General features: G+C 42.5%; 2 protein-coding genes across 2 annotated transcripts in view; one reads left to right on the top strand and one right to left on the bottom strand.

Moving 5' to 3' along the window:
* Nucleotides 1–5627, top strand: part of NECAB1 (N-terminal EF-hand calcium binding protein 1) — a 55761-nt gene extending 50134 nt beyond the window's left edge. Inside the window, exons 10-12 of the mRNA XM_054385271.1 lie at nt 1440–1517; nt 2594–2685; nt 5599–5627. Coding sequence (XP_054241246.1) covers nt 1440–1517; nt 2594–2685; nt 5599–5627 — 199 coding nt within the window. The remainder of the gene's footprint in view (nt 1–1439; nt 1518–2593; nt 2686–5598) is intronic.
* Nucleotides 5628–8601: 2974 nt separating this feature from the next.
* Nucleotides 8602–20179, bottom strand: C12H8orf88 (chromosome 12 C8orf88 homolog; the record flags this gene model as incomplete). Its single annotated transcript, XM_054385269.1, has 5 exons — nt 8602–8640; nt 10087–10193; nt 13035–13119; nt 19255–19325; nt 20092–20179. Coding segments are annotated over 5 exons (390 nt in total), but the record flags the coding sequence as incomplete, so codon positions are not given.
* Between the last annotated feature and the right edge of the window lie 693 nt (nt 20180–20872).

Below are 20872 nucleotides of genomic sequence, written 5' to 3'. Positions count from 1 at the left end.
AAATAAACATATTTCTACTGTGTGTCCAATACAGGATCTTCCCATACTTCCCAAGGCTGCCTAGCACATCCCTAACTTGTAAGCCTTGTTGCTATGAGATCATCACACTCAGGATTGTGCCAGCAGTGTTCACACAGGCTAGAAGCAAAGAGTGAACTTTGTGCTGTGGTTCACTTGCAAAGGGAGGCTGAGAGGAGAATAAATTTTTCTTGTGAGCCACCAGCTGTAGAAAACAGAGAACCCCCCTGGCCCCCTTCCAAAAGGAGCACCCAGCAGAAGACTGTAGTGACTGCAGACTTGTCAGGGGAGAGAGCTTGCAGGACTGCAGCATCAACTTCACAAGCAATGGCTCGAAGTTAGTTTCTTGCCCAAACGTACAGGGATTTGATAAATCTGTAACGCCATCTACAGGCTGGCTTTTGCTGCAGCTCGCCTTGACACTGACTCTTCCCAACAACTCTTGGTGGTTTTGCTTCCACATACAACAAGAGAAAACAGATAAATCATACAAATGCTGCCATCTTACAGCATGCAATATAACCTCAGCTCAGTTTCCAAGCACAGCAGTAGTAAGATCTCACACTTGGGCACTAGGAGAAACGTGTGCGAGTAGGCTTTTTGTGCTGTACATCTGAACTCCAGCTTGAGTACTCAAATCCACAAGCAGTCTACATGCTCTAAACCTTTGATGCTCACTATAACAAGCAGGGAGATTCTGTGAGAGACATCAGCAGATATTTTGTGGGTCATTTGCCACCCATATTAAACTGTTAGCAGAACAGCAAATAGTAGCCAAGAGTATTATTTTTAAAGTGTGCCTGCAGTAGACTTCAGCCTGTCTGGCTTTTTACTCCATTATGTTCTCACTTTCACAGCATCTAAACACTGTGCCACTTGGATGCATCTCTCATATATAAAAGATGACTTCTCACAGTGTAGTTTTTCAATGAAACAGCACAAGTTGCTCTATAAACTTACTTGGACTGTTCTCTCTGCACACTATTGACTGTTTTTTCCCTTAACCACAGCTCTTGGATTAGTTTTCTGTAATGTTGATCAGCATTTCTTTCAAAAAATAACACTACTGGAGCAATCTGAAAAATCAGTTTCATAATTAAGAATCTATTATAAGTATCAGTTTCATAGATAAGAGTCTATCCTAAGTATAGCAATATAAAATATAAATAAATAAAAAGCCAACTCAAAGAGGCTTTTTTTTTTTTTTTAAACCTCCCTCAGATCATTTGCAGTATGTGAGGATTTGGTTGCTAAAGTAAATTTTTGGCTGGGATTTTTGGGGTTAGTTTGGGGTTTGGGGTTTTTTTGGGGGGGTCATAAATCAGGGCATTTGGTCCTACTCATAAGTTGTTTGGCATAAGCTGTGTATGCCCAAGAACTTTGCATGTTTCATTAATTTAGTTGTATCCTATAATTCTTAGTGTTTCCATACAGAAGCTTCCAAGTGATTCCCGCTTCATTGTGTATGAGTTCTGGGAGAACAGCAATGCCTGGAATAGGTAAATTTCAGGTTTTATTTTGGTTTTGGTTTGTTGTTGGGGGGTTTGTTTGTTTGTTTGTGGGTTTTTCTGTTTTAGTTTTTCTGTTTTTTTAAAATAAATCTTTGAATATTAGAAAGCAATTGTGTAGAAAGACTGAATGCAAATTGCTTTAAATGCTGCTGCTGAATCTCTTGCTCACTGTATCACAATTAACACTTCAGAACAATACTTCAATTGTTAAAGGCTAAAATATGTTGAAACATATAAAAAATGCTAGAAAGAGCTGATTTGAATAGAACATAAAAGGCCTGAAAGCCAAGATTTCAAGCCATGGCACCCAGTGGATCTTAGTTCAGCAGAGACAAAAGGCCAGGAAAACTGCAGCACTACCACTGTGTTGTGATAATGAAAGACACAAAAGGAGCCAATGAGTGGGACAGAAGATGTCTACACTTACTCTTGTGTGCAGTCTTTGGGAGCTCTTCCAAAGCTTCCCAAATCCACATCACAAAACCCTGAGATTCCAGGAGCATCTCTTTTGAGCCCCAAATAGAAGAGATGGTGATTAAAAGTCCTACCCAACGAATTCTAGCCTGTGGCAGACAGATGCCTAAGAAACTGAGTAGAGACAAAAAGATTTTCCTCAACTACCTTCACTATTAAACCCCAACCAACCAAACCCTATGATCCTACACCCGTGGACAGAATTCATACTGAAGGAAGATGGAGAATCCTCTTGAAGCTTGGTTGCTTTCTTTTTGAACAAACCCCCAGTTCAAAGTTCCAGACCCCTGTCACAGGCTCAAGAACAGCAGTAGCACGTCTCAACACTATGCTGGGTCACAACCAAGAGATGACCATCAGAGTAAAGGTTAACTCTGCAGAAGAAAATCTGTGTTTAATATGACATCCAAGCACTTCACAGCCTGTCTGGTCTCCTCTTCCACTGGCATATTGCTTAAGTCTTGAGGCACAAAAATCTCTCTTACAGCTTTAATTGCAAAATTTCTAATGCTCATTAAAAACAAACAAACAAGCAAACTAGCCCCTTAAAAAACATTTATATATATTCTTATTTTTTCACAATTATCTAGCCACCTTCAAATGAATTACAGCAAGACATTCCAAAAAAGCAACGTGGACTTCTTGGAGACTCCAGAGATCATCACAACAATGCTAGTCCCTGGTAAATATCATTTTCTCACATGATTTTGTTTGTTCTGCATGAAGAGTTCTGCTCTATCCGTGTGTTCCTTATGCAGGACCACTGCATACTACCACTTTTAGTCAGATCTTCTTTGGTAAAGTATGGAGAAGAAAAGACCACCCCAAGGGTTTTTATTTTAAGCACAGAACTGTAAAAGGCATCAGCAAGAATAAGACCCAAAATGCTTTACTTTATATAGTGCAAAGTTAGGCTAACATCTATCTAGAATAAACAATACTATTTGTGAATAGTAAAGCAGACCTCATTGAAGATTTTCAGGCAAAAAAACCTGCTTTCTGATGAAGACTTCCACTTAATCATACTTCCATTGACTGAAGGGAGCCTTCATTACTAACAATTGGTACTTACCACCCAATTTATTGTATATACTTCCTGCTATGTTAAAAACCCCCACAAACTACTTTGAAAAAGCAAGGTGCTCAGGACTACAAATTATTTAAAGGTTCCAAATTATTATTGCTAATACAAACCAGTGAGCATGCAATGTCTTATTCCTTCTAGAAATAATAGTTCAAAGAGACAGTGCAGGATGAAACAAAGCAAGCCTCAGCACCATATTCACAGAGCAAGTTTTTTATCTGCTACAATGAAACTCCAGGCTCCCCTCTGCCTGAGTACAGGCTGAATTCAAACTAATAAAATCCTACCTAATAGGAAATAAATAAATTATGTAAGCCTGTACCTGGGGTTTCTCCTTAAAAGAAACTAGCCAAGACATTTGCAGAACTCATAAGCCTGATCTGGACACACATTTATATTGTCAGGGATTCCTGCAGTATCAGGAGATTGCACTTAATGAACCAGGAATCCCTTCAAATCCTTCATCTTACTGGGAAATTGCTGATGTAAAAGGAACTTGGCTGTAGGAAACAATGCAGCCTTTTCCCAGACTTCTAAGAGCTAGACCCATGTGTGACACAGGAGTGCTCCAGGGCTGGTTTACTCCTAGCTAAAGCACAATTAACACTAAATAAAATGTAAGCACAATCTTAAAATCCCTAAATATAGAGAAGCATCTGAAATTGGATTCAAAATGCATCAACTCTGCCTGCTAAGAAAGATTTCAGTCTGCAGCACTCTATGCTGGCAGACAGTTGCCATAGAAACAGCATTTCTCCCTCTGCACTCCTGGCTGGGGAGGGCAATGGGAAGTCATGCACTCACAGGTGTTCTGACTATTTTATAGGCTAGCTGTAATGCAGAGATCTCTGCAGAGATCTAAGCTTTTGTTTCATGGAGAGTACTTCCCAGATCTCATCTACAAAAATCAGATCTGTATTTGAAAGACAGAAAATGCTCTAGAAGTAAAAAAAAAAAAAAAAAATTCTTGAAGTAAAAAAAAAAAATACATGGCTGCAATCTTACCAGTGTACTTTAGGACAGAATTTTAGATAGCAGAAAGTTGTATCACTGTAAAATTAGGACAGAAAATAACATCAGCCTGCAAGTAGCACACAGCCAGGCTCTCTTCTGAAAACAAATTTACCCTGGCTCAGACACACCCACCTTTTTTACACAGCTGGGTAACTAACTGAAATGATTCTGAACTGCAGCCTGAATCTGAGCCAAAGATTACAAAGCAGAGTCTTTACCCTGCTGATTAATTAAAATTACTAAGGATAAACTCCTGTGGCCAGGAATTATTCAGGAAGCCAAGGGGTTTTGAGAGTGTTAGGTGCCATGTTCTCCTAAAGCAGAGTCATCTGCCATCAGTGAATAGGAAACACAACCTTCTATAATCATGTGCATGCCTGTTAACCCCCAAGCTGCTTCGGGCCAATCTACCAGGGTGGCATGAATGGCTCAGTTCAGCAGTCAGTGCCTACTGCTGATACAAGATCTGGACTTGAGGACATGAGAGAACCATTTGGTGAGGGAAAACAAAAGCTATGGAAGCCCACCAAACACCTATGACACTGTAATCCATAAAATAAATTGTTAAACTGGCATTTTTGGGCCAAAATTCATAAATCCACTGGTGTGTCAGAGACTACTAGGTTTTCATATCCCAAATTCAGGTAGGATTCATAAGCAGCTTCTCAATAGTCCTCTTCAAGAATAACAATTTTCATTAAAACAGCATAAATGGAAGGATAGATAGAGACATTCACAGAAGCAAGTTGTGTCAAGTGACTTAATCCCCCAAACTGTGAGGTGCAAAAGCTTCTGAGCTAAGGGGACTTGGCATCATGGACACAGTCACAATTCCTTTCCTTCCTTCCCGTCTCTCTCCATAAATCTTGTGGCTCCTCCCCACACAAGGTTGTTTCAAAAGGCCAAAGGGTAGGGACTATGGGGAAGTACAGATGTGTTTCACTCCAGCCCTGTCTATAATTTGCTGATTAAACTCTTCTGTTAGGGGAATGACATTTTACAACTCCATCAATTCAGTTACTTTTGGGGCAAACTGCTCTTAATTCCTGGAGCTGTGTAAAAAGTACACCAGGTTTGAATAATGCCACCAGGAAAGGAAGTCATTAAAGGCAGCACAACCACCCAGGGGACGCAGTGCTCAGCTTAAATACTGACACAGGCAGCAGAGCAGGAGTGAGAATTGATGTGGTTTGCTCTCTGGAGTCTCTTAATTCTGTGCAGCCCTCCCTCCTCCACGTTAATGCTTCTTTGGATGTTACCAACAGGAGAGAGAAATTCTTGTGCTGGAGCCATGCCCCCAGCAGTTACACTCAGCTCTCTGAGTAGTTTTTTTCCCCCTTGCATGGAGAGGGGGATGCATGAAAGCATGCAGCTTTCAAATAAAGTAGCATTAGCTACTTTACACAGGTTAGAGCTGGTTTATTTAGGGTTTTTACAAGAAGTAGAAAGAGAAATACCATTGATGTTAACAAATAAATAAATTCTCCTCTCTTTCAGCATCCTGGTGGGTCCTCAACAACAACTAGCAGCTGTGGGTGCAAGAAATGTTATTGTTGCAATATTCTTCATCTCAGCGATGTTCAGAGCAGCGTGAGGTGTGCTGGGTTAGGGGCTTGTGATGTGTGTGCTGGGTTAGGGGCCTGTGATGTGGTGCTGTTTGTTGTTCTGGATGTCAGCTTCTCCACCTTCAAATATGGAAAACTGCACTTTCGCTGCCTTCTCCTCCTGTGGCTAGTTCAGTGAGCTGATGCCTTCCAAAAGGTGAAATAAGACAACCGTGCTAAATTGTTTGTTGTGTATATTCAGCCCAAATTGTCACAGAAAAGTGCATCTTGAGTGGTGTGACTAAGTACTTGTGGAAAGTTTTAGTCTCATGTTAATAAAAGTATTACTTACTGCTGCTGTTTTCTCCTTTCAGAGATCATACAGGGGTGGACATGAAGACACATTTTCAGAAAGGTCTTCTGCTTCAGAGAAGCTGTTCAGTCATTAATTAGGACATTAAACACAGGGCTAATTTGTTCGCAGAATCACAGAATCATTCAGGTTGGAGAAGACCCCTAGGATCATCAAGTCCAACCATTAACCCTACTCTACAAAGTTCACCCCTAAACCACATCCCCAAGCACCACATCTAAGCCACCTTTAAACACATCCAGGGTTGTTGACTCAACTACCTCCCTGGGCAGCCTATTCCAGTGTCTGATACTCTTTCTGTGGAAAAAATTTTCCTAATGTCCAGTCTAAACCTCCCCTGTTGCAGTTTGAGGCTGCTCCATCTTGCTCTATTGCTAATTACCTGTGAGAAGAGACCAGCACCAACCTCTCTACAATGTCCTTTCAGGTTTCAGTGCAGAACTTCACTCATACAGGATATATAGGAATAAGATCAATCAAGAAGAGTGTGGCCAGCAGGTCAAGGTAGGCTCTCCTCCCCTTCTAGTCTGCCCTGGTGAGGCTTCATCTGGAGTGCTGTGTCCAGTACTGAGATCCCCAGTTCAAGGATAGACAACTGCTTGAGAGGTATAGCAAAGGGCTACAAAGATCAGGGGACCAGAACATCTCTCTACACAAAGAGGGGTGAGGGATTTGGGGCTTTTTAGCCTGGAGGAGACAGATAAGGGATCTTATCAGCACTTACAAATAGTTAAAGGGTGGGTGTCAGAGGGATGGGGTCAGTCTTTTTTACAAGTGGTGCCCAGTGACAGGACAAGAGGCAACAGGCACAAACTTGAACATAGGAGTTCCATCTAAACATGAAGAATAATTTATTTAGGTTGAGAGTGGTAGAGCCCTGGAACAGGTTGCCCAGAGAGGTGGTTAAGTCTCCATCTCTGGAGTAATTGAAAACCCCCTGGATGCCATTCTGTGCAACCTGCCCTGCCCCCTCCTCTGGCAGGGGTGTTGGACTAGATGATCTCCAGAGGTCCTTTCCAACCCCTACCATTGTGTGACCTTTTCTGCCCTGACGAGGCAGTACTCTGCAGTCTCTAGCCCTCCCCTCGCAAGAGGGCCTGTCAGGCCACAGATTTATTTCACAACCTGTTTGCTTTGAACCCTCTGTCCTGCCCCCTCAGAAAACACTTTCATCAGATCACCAGCAGCTGACTGAAAAGTCATTACAGAAACTGCTTCAGAGCAGAAATAGCCAGGGAAGTGGAAATACTTTCTTCCCTAAGAAGTCTTGCTGTTGTCCCCTGCATCTGAGCAGGAGGTGTGGCCTCCAGCCCAAGAATGAAAGGCAAATGTAATCTCACAGCTCAGTGACAGGCTGACAAGCTCTACATGCTAAGGGACTGCCCTCTCCACTCCTCCAGCACGCCAAGGTTACAAACAGCACCCAAAAAGTAACTCCAAACTCACATTCCGTAAAATATCTTACCTGTTTTTATTTCCACTCAACCAACACCTTGCCACATGTAATTGAAAGTGGTGCATTTAGACCACAATCAAGCATCTTCATTGCAGTAAGGTTCTATATTCCAGAAACCAGGACAAGGATGCAGCTCAAGATTCAGAAAGCTATCACGTTTGGGTGCCCGTGTGTGACCAAGGCCTCTTAGCTCCTATTGTAGCAATGGAGTTCTGAGGCAAATTAGTCACCTAAACAAAGGCTCCTAGAACATGGGAGATGCTCTGGGGCATCCCAAATGGTCTCCAGCTCCCAGGGAAAAGGACAGGAGTTACCTATGGGCTGTGTGTCATTTGTGCCAGCCTCACACAGGTATTTTACTTGTGCTGCACGTCTCAGATGACACCAGATGTCTAACTTCAGGCAACTGAATCAAACCCTTTGCCAATAGTGAGAGAAGACCTGCAGCACTCTTCCTGTTTGAGGAGGCACCACAGCATGGCTGGTGTGTGGCAGGCAGCCAGGACACACGACCAGGCTGCAGCACAAATGCTGAGGTCAGGTTTGGGCCCCTCATTCCAAGGCCATTGAGGTGCTGGAGCATAACCAGAGAAGGGCAACAAAGCTGGTGAAGGGTATAGAGCACATGGCCTGTGAGGAGCAGCTGAGGGACCTGGCATTGTTTAGCATGGAGGAGAGAAAGGTGAGGGGAGACGTGGCTCTCTACAACTCCTTGAAGGAAGGTTGGAAACAGGTGGATGCTGATCTTTTGACACAGCCAGTATTTGTTGTTCCATTATCACAGCTAAGGAAGGGAGATGCAAAGGGAAGGTAGCAAGCAAAACACCTCAGTCAAGTACTGGCTTAGAACCTGTGGTCAAACTATATGGCTATATGTAACACAGACAATTAAGGCAAAAATCTCTCACAGCAAAATGTAAAATTATTTATTTTCACTGTAAATATAATCCCTGAGATGGTAATAAAAATTAAAGCATCCAGCCCATTCCAGGAAGAAACAGCATTTCTGTAAGTTTCACATGGTCCTGCTTTCATCTGCAGGCACCAAAGTGTCTTCAAAAATCTTGGAAGATCTACATCATATGTAGCTCCTTCACTGATCGATTTCTCATCTTCCAAACAATCTGTCACTTCTTACACATGTCAATAAAAGGATTTCTCTTTTCCTGCAAGACAGACAAACTCTCAAATCACTAGAGTTAGGATCTCAATAATTTTCATCACCCTGCTTGTAACCCTTCTCTACTCCATGTACATTTAGCAATTTGTTTTGATGTCTTTTTTTAATCTGTATGATAAAGTGGCATGTGCAGGTGGAGCCTTATCTACAGATGGCTAACAGAAAGCAGAGGAAAGACTTGAAGAGCAGTCCTCAGAACCAGAGAGGTACTCTTACTTCCATGACTGTATATAAACTGGCTACATTTATGACATCATTCTACAGTCACAGATCCTCCAGCCCCAAATCAACCTCTTAAAAACATATGCAACCCATCCTGGCTTGCAGCAGTTTTTTCTGTCCTTCTCTTCCTCTACCCAAATCATTCACAATTTAGCCATGTCTTTTAGAATTCCTTTGCCCACTGATTCCATTTCTAGCTAAGAACATAACCATGTGGCACTGTATGTGTAATCAGAATTTGTCCTCCTTTGAAACTCAGTCAACAGAAAGAGAGGAAGGGGGAAGAAGCTAGGAAATTCCTGATTTGAAACCCCCCTATCTGCAGGCAGGCTTTCAAAGCTTTCACATCAAGGACAAAGAGGTACAGCTAAGCTGTGGGAAGGCAAATTGTTACATAGTAGTTTAACTTTGGTTTTGCACAGAATATACATTTTAAAAGTTTTTAACTGTCTCAAACTCTGGCCAACAGAGTAGCAATAGTTCTCCAGGACAGAAATTCTATTTCTAGAAGAACTACACCCTGACAGTCTGGAAAGCAGCCCAGGATGTAGCCCAATGTGATGTTCTAATGCTTGTACCCAAGGATGTCCTCCCAGCCTGGGTATGGGAACCATTAGGATTTTTTTTTCCTCTTTGCACATGAAGAGCAGCTCAGAGGTCAAGGTGGCACTCCCGGACATCCTTCAAGTTTGTCATTCATCTCTATTCATTCCTCCCTAACAGCAGATAATGGCAACACAAACGGCACCAGGCTCACTAATAGTTTTGCAGTGGACACTGATGCACGGACAACTCAAACACTGGGATTAGACTTTCACCCAGCCATAAATGTATCAAGACTGTTCTTTTATTTCAAAAAGACAGAGATGGAATTCACATAGAATAGCAAACCTGTGCACTGCAATTTCATAGTGGAAAGCTTTGATATGTTTTCTTACTGACTTTACACTTGGAAACATACCTGATTCTTTTCCTTTCCTGGAAATGAAAGGGAAAAAAGGTCCTTTCCTTTGTATGGTACTTGCCGTGGTAAAATGCCAAATACCAATTGGGGAAGCTACATACAAAAGTAACAGATCTGAACCTGACAGTTTGTTTTTGAAGATTTTATCAGTTTGGCAGGCTAGTTTGAAGAAAAACGTTCCTTATCAAAAGGATTGTCAATACCTCCATGACTGATTTTGTAACTTAAGATGAAAAATACACTTACTGGCTTTTCAAGTATAATTGGATGGTCAGAAAGAAACTCTGGCTTCTTCTGAGAGAGAGAAGCACTCGAAAGTTTCAGAAGGAAATCTCTGCTGTATTTGATCCTTCCTGTGAATAGACAAAATTACTAAGTTCAACATTGTTAGGACATTAAGGTTGGGAATTCAGAGAATTGGTTTGGTTTCTTATAGGAGAATAGGAATGCTGCATGTGGAATATTAAAACAGCAGGAATTTAAGTCTTACCTTGCATCAGGACAATTTATAGTAAACTACAAAGCATTTCACTTTAACTCCATCAAACTGACAGTAAATATGGAGTATTCCAATCTAATAAGGGTTCATTGTTTTAATGCAAAAGAACAAAACCAGCTGAAGTTAGATTGGATGCTGGGAACAAATTCTGCACCATGAGGGTGGTGGAACACTGGAACAGGTTGCCCACGGAGGCAGTTGAGGCCCCATCCCTGGAGATAATCAAGGTGAGGCTCGACAAAGCTCTGAGCAACTTGATCTAGTGGAGGATGTCCTTGCTCTCTGTAGGTGGGCTGGACTAGATGACCTTTGGAGGTCCCTTCCAACCTAAACCATTCTGTGATTCTATGAATCAAAACTTACATTACAGACAGACTATCTTACTCTAAATAACAAAACCACCAGAGACTGGTATTGGAAGCCTAGAAGAAAATCTCTTTATAACTCACACCAAAGCAGCATATGTTTCCTTGGGACAGATAACAAATACTGAGTGTCTTTTTCCTTGGAGATACTAAGTTAATGTTTCTCAACAGCTAAAAGTAATTATGAGATCTGCTGCACGTAAACTGTCAAATGGATTAATACCAATGAACTGATTTTGAGGGTTTTACACTAAATCAGCATAAGTCAAGAGTTTTGCTTAGAACATGCATATTATCATTTGAGTTTGTACCACTACCTCTTCTCTAGCATAGCCTCACATATTATATGTCTACCCTTGTCATAATTTAAGATAATAGTCTTAAACAAGAGCAATTAGGGGAAGAAGGGACAAACTTTATCTCTGGCCCTTGGTGAGCAGTTTATTCCTTTAGGAGCAATGAGCCTCCTGCAAGACTGTTGCACAGTCAGCTGAGCAACTACACTTGTCACTTCTCAGGCTGTTGGTAAGATAAGCCATGAAATCAATTATGAATTGCTTTCGACCACAAATGTTTGTAGTAACTGCAAAAACTCTGAGAAGGCACAAGGATACCTTTAAGAAGCAGACTTTGTAAACTTACAGCTTTAGGTTTTTTTCCACTTGTTTAATAACATACAAAGAACACAACTTCCCAAGGCTTCTGACAGAGTCCCACACAACATCCTTCTCTCTGAAGTGGAGAGACATTGATTTGATGGCTGGAGTGTTCAGTGGGTGTAGAACTAAAGAACTGCAGAGACAGGTAACTGAGGGCATACTACTACTGAACAGGTATCTAGAATTTAAGGTGCAGCTGGAGAGAAAAATAGAGTTCCCAGGGAAATTTCACAGTGAGGGGCGAGAAAATGAAAAAGATACTTATTTGTAGGCAGTAGCTGAACAACATGACCCCTGAAGTTGCATTACCCTGAAGGAAAGGATTACAACAGCAAAAAACCAAAAGCTCTTTGAAAACAAATGATGGGAAAAGTTTGATATCAGACAAATGTGGAGTAGACTCAGGAAGGCATCACAGAGAAATTAACCACTAGAAAAGTGCTGGCTTATACAAGAAAGCACGATCAGATGAAAAGCCATTGGAGATCCTATGAAACAGTCTCCATACACAAGCAGAACTACAGAAAAGATCAGAAAGCCACCACCAAACAGACAGAACTTGATAAGCCTGACACCAAACTAGGTCCAAAGAACAGAACATTATTATACTTACCAAGACCAAGAATAGAAGAAACAAACATGAAGACTTACTTTCAAGTCAGCAACACACAACAGTGTAGAATTACTGCTCAAAAACCTGGGTGATGGTAACCTCAAACTAAGGAAAAATAGAAAAAGCTCAATAAAACTTAAGTTTTGAGTTCTAAGGGCAACAGAACAAACAAAAGATCCAGAGATTACTCAAGGATTGGAGATTACTGATAGAAATTTGTGATACCTCACTACAGGAAGACATTAACCAAAAAAATTGACTCAAGAGCTGAGGACTTAACCTGGAACACTGTCATAGTTCCTGTGAAATGTTCAACAAAATACACTTAGGCAGAAAGCAGAATATGTTTGGGATCTGAAATTATCCCTTAATGGGAAGAAAATTAAAAGTTTATCTTACTTAAACTAAAAACCCATGAAAAAGAAAATTATGCTTTATGAGCACCTAGTGAAAGGAAGTACAGGAAGAAAAGCAGAAGCAGCAAACCTTACAGACAATGTTGACACAAGAACAAACTGCCCAGGACTTATCATCAATGAAATTAAATTATTTCTAACCATCAGAAAATCAGCATTTGAGAAGCACTGTAGTAAAAATGGGAAGTTAAACTCCTAAATCCTTAAACCGGTTACAGGCAATAGTCTGTGTGAAAAAGGCTATAGGATGAAACTCAAATATGTACTTACACACACACAAGCAACTTACACAAAAACAGGGCTCTGTGTGAAGAAATTTTTTATGTTTGGGGGTTTGTTTTGTTGGGGGGGGGTGTTTTCTTTTTTTGGTTGTTTTGGATTTTTTTTTCCCCCAGGGAAAAAAAAAAGGAAAGAAAAACAAATGGTACACCCTCACAGGCAAGCAGGTCTGTCAGTGGAAACTTTCTACCTCATAGCCAAGTTTTACACTTTCTCAAGTATTATGTGAAAACCAGAAAGGCTTCATATTGCTCCCAAATTGTGGTACAGAGGAATGCAAACTCTCAGGAAAAAGCCACACAGTTCAGCTGTCTTCAATCCAGAGAATACCATTCTGACACAGAACTCCATGCAATATTTCACCTTTTTTTTCTTCTGATTCATGCTGGTTTGGTTGACAGGCCATCATAGTTTCAGTTAAGTTCTTCACTTCAGTCGTTTCAGATGACTAAAATAGGGAGGAAAGAGTTAAACTTTTAACATACATTTTACAAAATCAAGTTGTGAAGCTTCTTTTCTTTAAGCACATTAAAACAAGGGCGTATGCTTGGGGGTTTCTTAGTTGACAATAACAGACGCAGCACAGTTTCAGTCAGTTTGCTTTCACCAGTCACCAAGATTTTGAGCACTTAGTACTTTCTGTGCACAAAGGGAACCGAGTTCTGCTTGTTTTTTCTACTCCTTACAATTGAATCTTCTTTACAGTGTAGGAAGCAACCACTTTGCACAAAAAAAAACAGTCAGAACTGTAGCTATTTCTAACAGCTGATGCATCTCTAACTTGAAAGATGAACGTCCTGCAAAATAACTGCAGAAAACTGTAAAGAGGAATACTGGTAAAACACCTGAAGAATTTGAACTTGAACCTCTAGGATGTTTGCTGCTCCTGGTTACATACAATAAAGGATTAATTCAGTGACAGAGCAGTATAGGAAAGGATATTTGGGACAGCAATCTTTTAGACAGGATTTTACAGTGCTATTGCTAGTTTTTAAAAAGAAAAAATTATCAACTCCTTTTCTCTTATCTCCCCAGAACACAGCCAGAAGCTGCTACACTGGGGAATAATAAAAGCAGGAAGGCCTCTCCTTAAAACCAAAAGAGAGACATGGATTCTCTCACTTAGTAAAAGGTTTCCTCAGCACCAAGACACAACCTCTACAGTGTCACACTGAGCTCCTGCCAGCTGCCCAAGCCCTGAAGTGAGTGTTTTGGAAAGGAGGAAAGCAGTTTACTCTCAACACTTTGTCTTGGTTCCCTAAAGGCTCCACAGGTTTGGCTAAGGAGCTTTAATCTCATCCTGAGACAGATTAGAGAAGAGTGGATAGGGCAGGAAGACCTGAACATTTTGGGAAGCATTTGTTGAAAGCTGGAGAGACTCCAATTTCTGGACCAAGACAGCAGTTAACACTTTGCACTGTAACTGCACCACCAGCTTTCATGGTGCAGTAAGACCACAAATTGTAAACTGGCAAAGTATTTCTGGGATTTTATCCACCCTGCTCAGCTCACACTTCCATTTTCTGTGCTTGGAATTTAATTATCTTTACCTCATTTATCTAAAACTTCTGAGGAAAAAAGTCTGAAAAAATCTAGGGATTCCAGAGAATGAAGTTAACACTGAGCCATACTGCTAATTCTAACTCCATTGTGACGTTCAACTTCATTGCAAGTCTCAGCTATTCAGAGTCTCTTTCCAAGTACGAACAAGGACTTAACACTACTCTGCCCCCTCTACTCTGCCCTAGTGAGACCTCACCTGGAATATTCTTGCCAGTTCTGGGGTCCCAGTTCAAGAGGGAGAGGGATCTACTTGAGAGAGTCCAACAGAGGGCTACAAGGATGACTAAGGGACTGGAGCACTGCCTGATGAGGAGAGGCTGAAAGACCTGGGGTTTGTTTAGTCTGGAGAAGACTGAGAGGGGATTTAATAAACATTTCTAAAAACATGAGGGCTGGGTGTCAAGAAGGAAGGGACAGGCTCTGCTCACTTGTGCCCTGTGATAGGACAAGGGGCAATGGACGTAAACTCCAGCACAGGAAGTTCCACCTCAACATGAGGAAGAACTTCTTTATTGTAAGGGTGACAGAGCCCTGGAGTAGGCTCCCCAAAGAGGTAGTGGAGTCTCCTTCTCTGGAGACTTTCAAGACCCATCTGGATGTGTTCCCATGCGAAGTGCACTAGATTCTATGGTCCTGCTCTGGCAAGGGGTTTGGACTCAACGGATCTCTGGAGGTCCCTTCCAACCTTAAGTGAAGAAATTGAAAAGAGCAGCACCAGGAAGATTAAAAAGGAATTTAAGGCCCTTGGGAAATCGATTGACGGGGCAGGAGCTCAAGTGGTGTTCTGCTCAGTTCCCTCAGCAGCAGTGGTGTACACTGAGAGGAACAGGAAAACCCACACCATCAACAGTTGGCTTAGGAGATGGTGCCAGCAGCGGAATTTTGGCTTCTTTGATCACGGGGCAACTCTTACTGCACCTGACCTGCTGGACCAAGATGGGTTGAATTTATCTAGAAAGGGTAAGAGGGTGCTGGCACTGGGGTTGGCAGGACTCATTGGGAGGGCTTTAAACTAGGTCTGAAGGGGGTGGGTGTGGAAACCAGTCTCCCTGGAGAGGAGGGAGGACCACACAAACTGGTGAAATCAGCAGCCCAGCTGAAGTGCATGTCCACCAATGCACGCAGCATGGGCAACAAACAAGATGAACTGGAACTCTTGGTTCACCAGGAGAACGATGATGTAGTTGCCATCACAGAAACATGGTGGGATGATTCTCACAATTGGAGTACTGCACTGGGGGGTTATAAGCTCTTTAGGAGAGACAGGCAAGGGAGAAGAGGAGGAGGGGTGGCCCTGTATATTAGGGAATCCTTTGATGCCTCAGAACTTGAGGTGGCAGATGAAAGGGTTGAATGCTTGTGGGTTAAAATCAGAGGGAGGCCGCACAAAACTGACATCCTGGTTGGAGTCTGTTATAGACCACCCAACCAGGACGAGGAGGCTGATGAGATATTCTATAAGCAGCTGGAAGCTGTCTCAAGATCATCAGACCTTGTCCTTGTGGGGGACTTTAACCTACCAGACATCTGCTGGGAACTTAATTCAGCAGAGAGGAGACAGTCCAGAAGGTTCCTAGAGTGCATGGATGACAGCTTCCTGATGCAGCTCTTAGGTGAACCTACCAGGGGTAAGGCTCTGCTTGATCTGCTGTTCTCAAATAGAGAAGGGCTGGTGGGAGATGTGATGGTTGGAGGCTGTCTAGGGTGCAGTGACCATGAGATAGTGGAGTTTTCAATATGCAGGGAGATAGGGAGGAGCAGTGACAGAACCCTCACTTTGGACTTTCGGAGGGCAAACTTCAGGTTGTTCAGGCAACTTATTCGAAAGTTCCCTGGGTAACAGCCCTTAAGAAGAAAGGGGTCCAGGATGGTTGGACCTACTTCAAACAGGAGCTCCTAAAGGCACAGGAACTGGCAGTTCCCACATGCCGTAAGACGAGCCGGCGGGGAAGACGACCGGCCTGGATGAGCAAGCAGCTCCTGAAGGATTTAAGGGGAAAAAAGAGGGTTTATCACCTTTGGAAAGGGGGGGAGGCAACTAGTGATATGTTTAAGGATGTTGTTAGATCATGTAGGAGAAAAATTAGAGAGACAAAAGCACAGTTAGAAATTAAACTGGCCGCTTCCGTGAAGGACAACAAAAAGCATTTTTATAAATATATTAATGCTAAAAAGAGGGGCAAGAGGAGCCTCCACTCTTTATTGGACGTGGAGGGTAACATTGTAACTAAGGATGAGGAGAAGGCTGAGATTCTAAATACCTTTGCCTCCATTTTCAACAGCAAGGCAGGAGGACTTCAGGATAACTGGCCTCCTGAGGTGGTCGATGGGGTCAAGGAGCAGTGTTGTACTCCTGAAATCCATGTGGAATTAGTTCAAGACTTGTTGAGTCACTTGGATATTCACAAGTCCATGGGACCTGATGGGATTCATCCTAGGGTGCTGAAAGAGCTGGCAGATGAGCTGGCCAAGCCTCTCTCCATCATTTTCCACCAGTCCTGGCTCACTGGAGAGGTCCCAGAAGACTGGAAACTGGCCAATGTGACACCCATCCACAAGAAGGGATGGACAGAAGAACCTGGGAACTACAGGCCTGACAGCCTGACCTCAGTGCCAGGGAAAATCATGGAGCAGATTGTCTTGGGGACAATCACTGCATACCTGAAGGATAGCCAAGGGATCAGGTCCAGCCAACATGGATTTAGGAAGGGCAGGTCCTGCCTCACCAACCTGATCTCCTTCTATGATCAGGTGACCAGCCTGGTGGACGTGGGAAAGGCTGTGGATGTAGTCTACCTGGACTTCAGCAAGGCCTTTGACACTGTCCCCCACAGCAAACTCCTGGCCAAGCTGTCAGCCTGTGGCTTGGACAGCAGCACTCTGTGCTGGGTTAGGAACTGGCTGGAGGGCTGAGCCCAGAGAGTGGTGGTGAATGGTGCCACATCCAGCTGGCAGCCAGGCACTAGTGGTGTCCCCCAGGGATCAGTGCTGGGCCCCATCCTGTTCAATATCTTTATTGATGATGTGGATGAGGGGATTGAGTCCATCATCAGTAAATTTGTGGATGACACCAAGCTGGGAGCAGGTGTTGATCTGTTAGAAGGTAGAAGGGCTCTGCAGAGGGACCTTGACAGGCTGGACAGATGGGCAGAGTCCAACAGGATGGCATTCAACAAATCCAAGTGCCAGGTGCTCCACTTTGGCCACACCAACCCCATGCAGAGCTACAGGCTGGGGTCAGAGTGGCTGGAGAACAGCCAGGCAGAAAGGGACCTGGGGGTACTGGTTGACAGGAGCTGAACATGAGCCAGCAGTGTGCCCAGGTGGCCAAGAGAGCCAATGGCATCCTGGCCTGCATCAGGAATAGTGTGGCCAGCAGGAGCAGGGAGGTCATTGTACCCCTGTACACAGCACTGGTTAGGCCACACCTTGAGTACTGTGTCCAGTTCTGGGCCCCTCAGTTTAGGAAAGATGTTGTATTGCTGGAGCATGTCCAGAGAAGGGCAACGAGGCTGGGGAGAGGCCTTGAGCACAGCCCTATGAGGAGAGGCTGAGGGAGCTGGGACTGTTTAGCCTGGAGAAGAGGAGGCTCTGGGGTGACCTCATTGCTGTCTACAACTACCTGAAGGGAGGTTGTAGCCAGGTGGGGGTTGGTCTCTTCTCCCAGGCATCCAGCAGCAGAACAAGAGGACACAGTCTCAAGCTGTGCCAGGGGAAGTTTAGGCTGGAGGTGAGGAGAAAGTTCTTCATGGAGAGAGTGGTTGGCCATTGGAATGGGCTGCCCAGGGAGGTGGTGGAGTCACCATCCCTGGAGGTGTTCAAGAGGGGATTGGACGTGGCACTTGGTGCCATGGTTTAAATAGTCATGAGGTGTAGGGAGACAGGTTGGACTCGATGATCTTTGAGGTCTCTTCCAACTTTGATTCTATGAACCCCTACCAACCTGTGATCATGTGAACACACTCTTGTATCCACCAGAAAAAGACATGCATGACAGCAGAATTTAAAGCAATGTGCCAAACAATGTCACCACAATATTTTCACATTTCTTCCTGCACCATCTCCCATCACATCATCCTGCCAACTGCTTTCTAATATCAAGAGTTCTGTTATGCTTGGGTTTTGGTCCAACACTTAACATTTGAGCGTCACCTCTCACAACAATACTCATACACATATTCCTACCTGATTGTCCATCTACAAGGAGCGGAATCCATCTATAAAGAATATCATTTGTGTAGATCATGTGTTTCTAAAGCTGAACATCACTTTACAATGGTAGTTTAGTAGTAAATTGAAGCTGACACTAACTGATGGAGACAATTCAAGCCTTTCTCAACTCAGTATCCACAAAAAATCAAATTCAGACTATGAAATATTATTATTTGGAATCCTACAAACATAATTTTGCAGCTAACAGCTACAATTTCAAGTTTGAAGAACATATCATACCATATCTAAACCTAGTTATTTCTGGCAATAGAACACCAGGGTGCTTCTGTTTTTCTTCTGAATGCCAAGGCCCATTTATTGCCTGGTCTATCAGAGTCCATGAAATAGAGCTACAGGGTGCACTGAAACTGTTTAATTATCTTGTTTTGTGACGTTTGCTAGCTCACATTAATTTGTGCATGTGCTACAAAACTAAAACATAATTAAAAACAACAATTACTTCTAATGTTGTCATTTGCACATAATAAGCAAAGATGGAACATGTGCACTTGGAAGTTTAAAATATGTCTTAAATTCAATGAAGAAAGACCACAGAGACTTTTGTAAGATTCTTAAAGATGTAACTCCTGTTTTTCAGCCACTAGTGCACACAACTATCAGGGAAAGACATTCCTGAAGCTCATTCTTTTAACACTTCTAACACTGCTGGTTTATAACTTAAGGATTCAAGGGCACTCCTAGCTGGAAACAGTTTACTTTTGATTTGGTAAGAGAAGAGATCAGCTGATCTCCAATCGATAGCACTCTAAAACATAATCAACTCTGTAACCTCCCACTCAGTACTCACCCGGTCAGCCTTACTGGGCAAACACACTTCAGTGCTGCTGGGCAGTTCAGTCGGAAAGTCCAAGGCAATGGCTGACAGTGGGGAGAGAAGAGGAAACATTGAGAGCAAATAAATGGACTCCGCATTTTTATTTTGTCACACTTGCCACAAGAACATTACTGAACTCCAACTGCAAAAAGATTAAACAGGCATTTACTCGCAACTCAAAAGCTCTAAATTGCCATTAGACCATTTTCCCATTTAATATTCCATGAATTTTAAAGGCCATACAAATTTTTCATGTCATTTAGCTTCTGTGCAGATCATCACTGCTGGCACTGCTTCTCCAGCCGCCAAAAACATCTAACTTAACAATAATGATAGCTGTAATACTGCACCATCTAGAAGGTATACAGAGATTTAAAACAAAAAGAAAATATACACACCTCACATAAATACCGCAAGATATTTTTCTTAGGCTTTGTTTGTTTTACTCAAAGGCTAGGTAAGAATGGCATGGCGCAGTATGCTGTACTTGCAATAAAATCTAAATCATAATCTACTTTTTAAATTCTGTGCATTTGATGTTTTTGGTACCAGGAGTCAACTAACCCCCAAAATCCAAATTTAATAGGGAAGTCCTAGTCCAGCTTTCTGAAGCCAGAATTTTAGATGCCAAGCCAAAAGAACACCACCAAAAAGAGGCCTGTAGAAACCTAACGTAGTTTAAATTCAGCTTGGTTCAACACATTGAAAATCATTTTTTCAAAAGTCCAAGCCACCTTACATGTCCTTGTTATTCCTTAAAAGCAACTGAAGCTTTGGCAATGTGAACCATACCTCAGCCATGCTACTCACCTTGTTTAGAAGGCAGATGATGCACAGGTCGTGCTGGCTGAAGGGATTTACCAATAAACTTCCTAGTTTTCTTTAACATTTTGAAGCGTCACACTTAAAAAAAAAGCAGTAGAAACCAATACAGAGGGTTCAGTTTCACACACAGATGTATGAGGAGAGCAGTCTATCATTTGTTAGTTGCATTTGACAAGAGGATACGCTGTGTTTTAGTGTCTGGCACAAAGAAGCAGCAAGGCCTAACAGAAGTTTGCTTAGATGGCAGAATATGCTGGATAAAAATTGTATTAAAACAGACTCACAACATGGCTCTCACTTTTCTTTCCAATTGAGCTACCCAAGTTTCTTCTCAAAAAGACTTTCTTTTTTTTCCCCTCTATGTATTTGAAGAAAGGAGATAGGGACATGATGGAAATGGAAGTACTTTCTAAAAAAATTAATTCAATGGAGTTTCAATTAATTAACAACAGTGTAGCCTTTACAGTCTGCTGGCTCCACAAGAGTTACTTTGATATCTATCCATCTACATAAACTTGCGTAACTGTTTTTTAATACCTGCCTCGGTTAAACTAATAGTTTTGCATCTTCCCACTCAGTTTAGCTGCTATAGAAGCAGCAAAACCTGCTAACGTGGTGCTGGGCTGCCCAGTCTCCCACTGTAAGTAAACCAGCAGTTGTAAAAATCTTCATTTGTAGTATCTATACTTTAACTCTTCCCACTCCCATCTCCATTGTTGACTGGGAAACTTCCTGATTTGTAGGCACTTAGGCTGCTTTTAGAGTA

This window comes from Indicator indicator, chromosome 12 (assembly GCF_027791375.1).
Source record: "Indicator indicator isolate 239-I01 chromosome 12, UM_Iind_1.1, whole genome shotgun sequence".
NCBI classification, from domain to species: Eukaryota; Metazoa; Chordata; class Aves; order Piciformes; family Indicatoridae; genus Indicator; species Indicator indicator.
The sequence above is the reverse complement of the archived record's forward strand: the minus strand, read 5'-3'. Positions and strand labels throughout refer to the sequence as shown.